Source organism: Camelina sativa, chromosome 7 (assembly GCF_000633955.1).
Source record: "Camelina sativa cultivar DH55 chromosome 7, Cs, whole genome shotgun sequence".
Taxonomy (NCBI): domain Eukaryota; kingdom Viridiplantae; phylum Streptophyta; class Magnoliopsida; order Brassicales; family Brassicaceae; genus Camelina; species Camelina sativa.
This window is the reverse complement of record NC_025691.1, coordinates 33,446,142-33,447,493: the sequence shown is the minus strand read 5'-3', so window position 1 is coordinate 33,447,493 and position 1,352 is coordinate 33,446,142. Positions and strand designations below refer to the sequence as shown.

General features: G+C 37.6%; 2 protein-coding genes across 3 annotated transcripts in view; both read right to left on the bottom strand.

Annotated features, from left to right (window-relative positions):
• LOC104704065 (probable DNA double-strand break repair Rad50 ATPase) overlaps positions 1–366 on the bottom strand; it is a 5,638-nt gene extending 5,272 nt beyond the window's left edge. Inside the window, exon 1 of one of the 2 annotated variants that reach the window (XM_019228157.1) lies at positions 128–366. The gene's annotated coding sequence lies outside the window, so the exon portion shown is untranslated. The remainder of the gene's footprint in view (positions 1–127) is intronic. The other variant, XM_010420186.2, reaches the window with a different exon arrangement.
• LOC104704063 (protein NETWORKED 4B-like) overlaps positions 542–1,352 on the bottom strand; it is a 3,774-nt gene continuing 2,963 nt past the window's right edge. The window contains exon 5 of the mRNA XM_010420183.2: positions 542–1,231. Within this exon, the coding sequence (XP_010418485.1) occupies positions 732–1,231 (500 nt within the window). The 3' untranslated portion in view covers positions 542–731. The remainder of the gene's footprint in view (positions 1,232–1,352) is intronic.

Below are 1,352 nucleotides of genomic sequence, written 5' to 3'. Positions count from 1 at the left end.
AAAAAAAAAAAAAAAAAAAGAAGTACTAATCACTAATTAGTGAGCTAACACTAGGGATCGAAGAGTTAGAAACAAATAGAAACTCAGGTCAAATCATAAAATTGATATCGGAGATTATTATTATTACCTGGAAGAAGAAGAAGAAGGAGCTCCGGTGGTAGCGAATTGAAAACAACATAAGAAGAAGAAGAAGAAGAAGAAGAAGAGAAGAAGAATAAAAATATCCCAAGAAGAGAGAATCGAACCGACGAAACGAAGACTTAAGAGAGAAAAGTGGTTCAGTTTTTAATTGGCCACCCGAAGAAAACTACGTTCCATTGATGGCGTTTCAATCAATTTCCCAGGATTACCCCTTCCTTTTAGTTTTTATTACCATTTTTTGCCACCGTCTCCTCCGCTTCACAGCTGGGTGCTATCTGTCATTCTTCTCTTTTCTCGTCAAACCGGTCAAACCGAGGTCAATGTATTTTTACGAATTTAACCGTTCTAAAAGACAACAAAAGTTACAAAAATAAGGGGGTACTAAACACTGTTAAATAAATTTTTACTGGTCAAAACAAAAACTAATCCACATGAACAGCATTTTCGTTACTTTACAAATTACAACAACATGATGAAATCGAAATGAATCCACCATCTTACATTTTTTTTTTATACTAGTATTCTGCAAGATGGGTTTGGTGATTATAATAATAACAAACAAATAAACAGTGTTTGAGGTTGTAAAAAGATCAACAACAACCTTTTAAGATTGATGACTTCTTGAGTTGATCGTATCGATCTCTTTGATAATCCACAACGATACACAGTTGTCTTATCGCTTCTCTCTTCTCTTCCCTTAAACTCACCACTTCTACTTCTCTCCCCTTCGCCTTCAACTCTAGCTCTTTCATTTTCGTTTCAATTTTGCTCACAACCTTTGTTAGTTTCAGTTTCTCTGTCCCTTCTTCCGCAAGCTTCTTCTCTAGCTTTGATAGCTTCTCCTTCAACAGATTTTCTTCAGCTTCTCCGTATTCTAGCTTTGCCGTTAGACTCTCTACCTCGCTCTTCTTCTCACTCACCCACTGCTTCGCTGACTCGATCTCTTCCCCTAATCTCCCAACTCTCTTCGTCTGTTCCTCTGCTTCTTCTAGCTTCTTCATCGCCATTTCCGATCTCCTGTACCCTTTTTCCAAAGAATCCTTCATGTTGCTGAAATGGGTTTCGAAAAACATCAGGCTTTCTCTGTTTTCTTGAGCCATTTCTCGTGTTTTTATATACTCGTGTTTGCTCTCCAAGTGTATTTGTTCGGTCACGTGGATCCTCCTGTATAGTATCCTGATATGATCTTCTATCTTCATCCGGAAATCTTC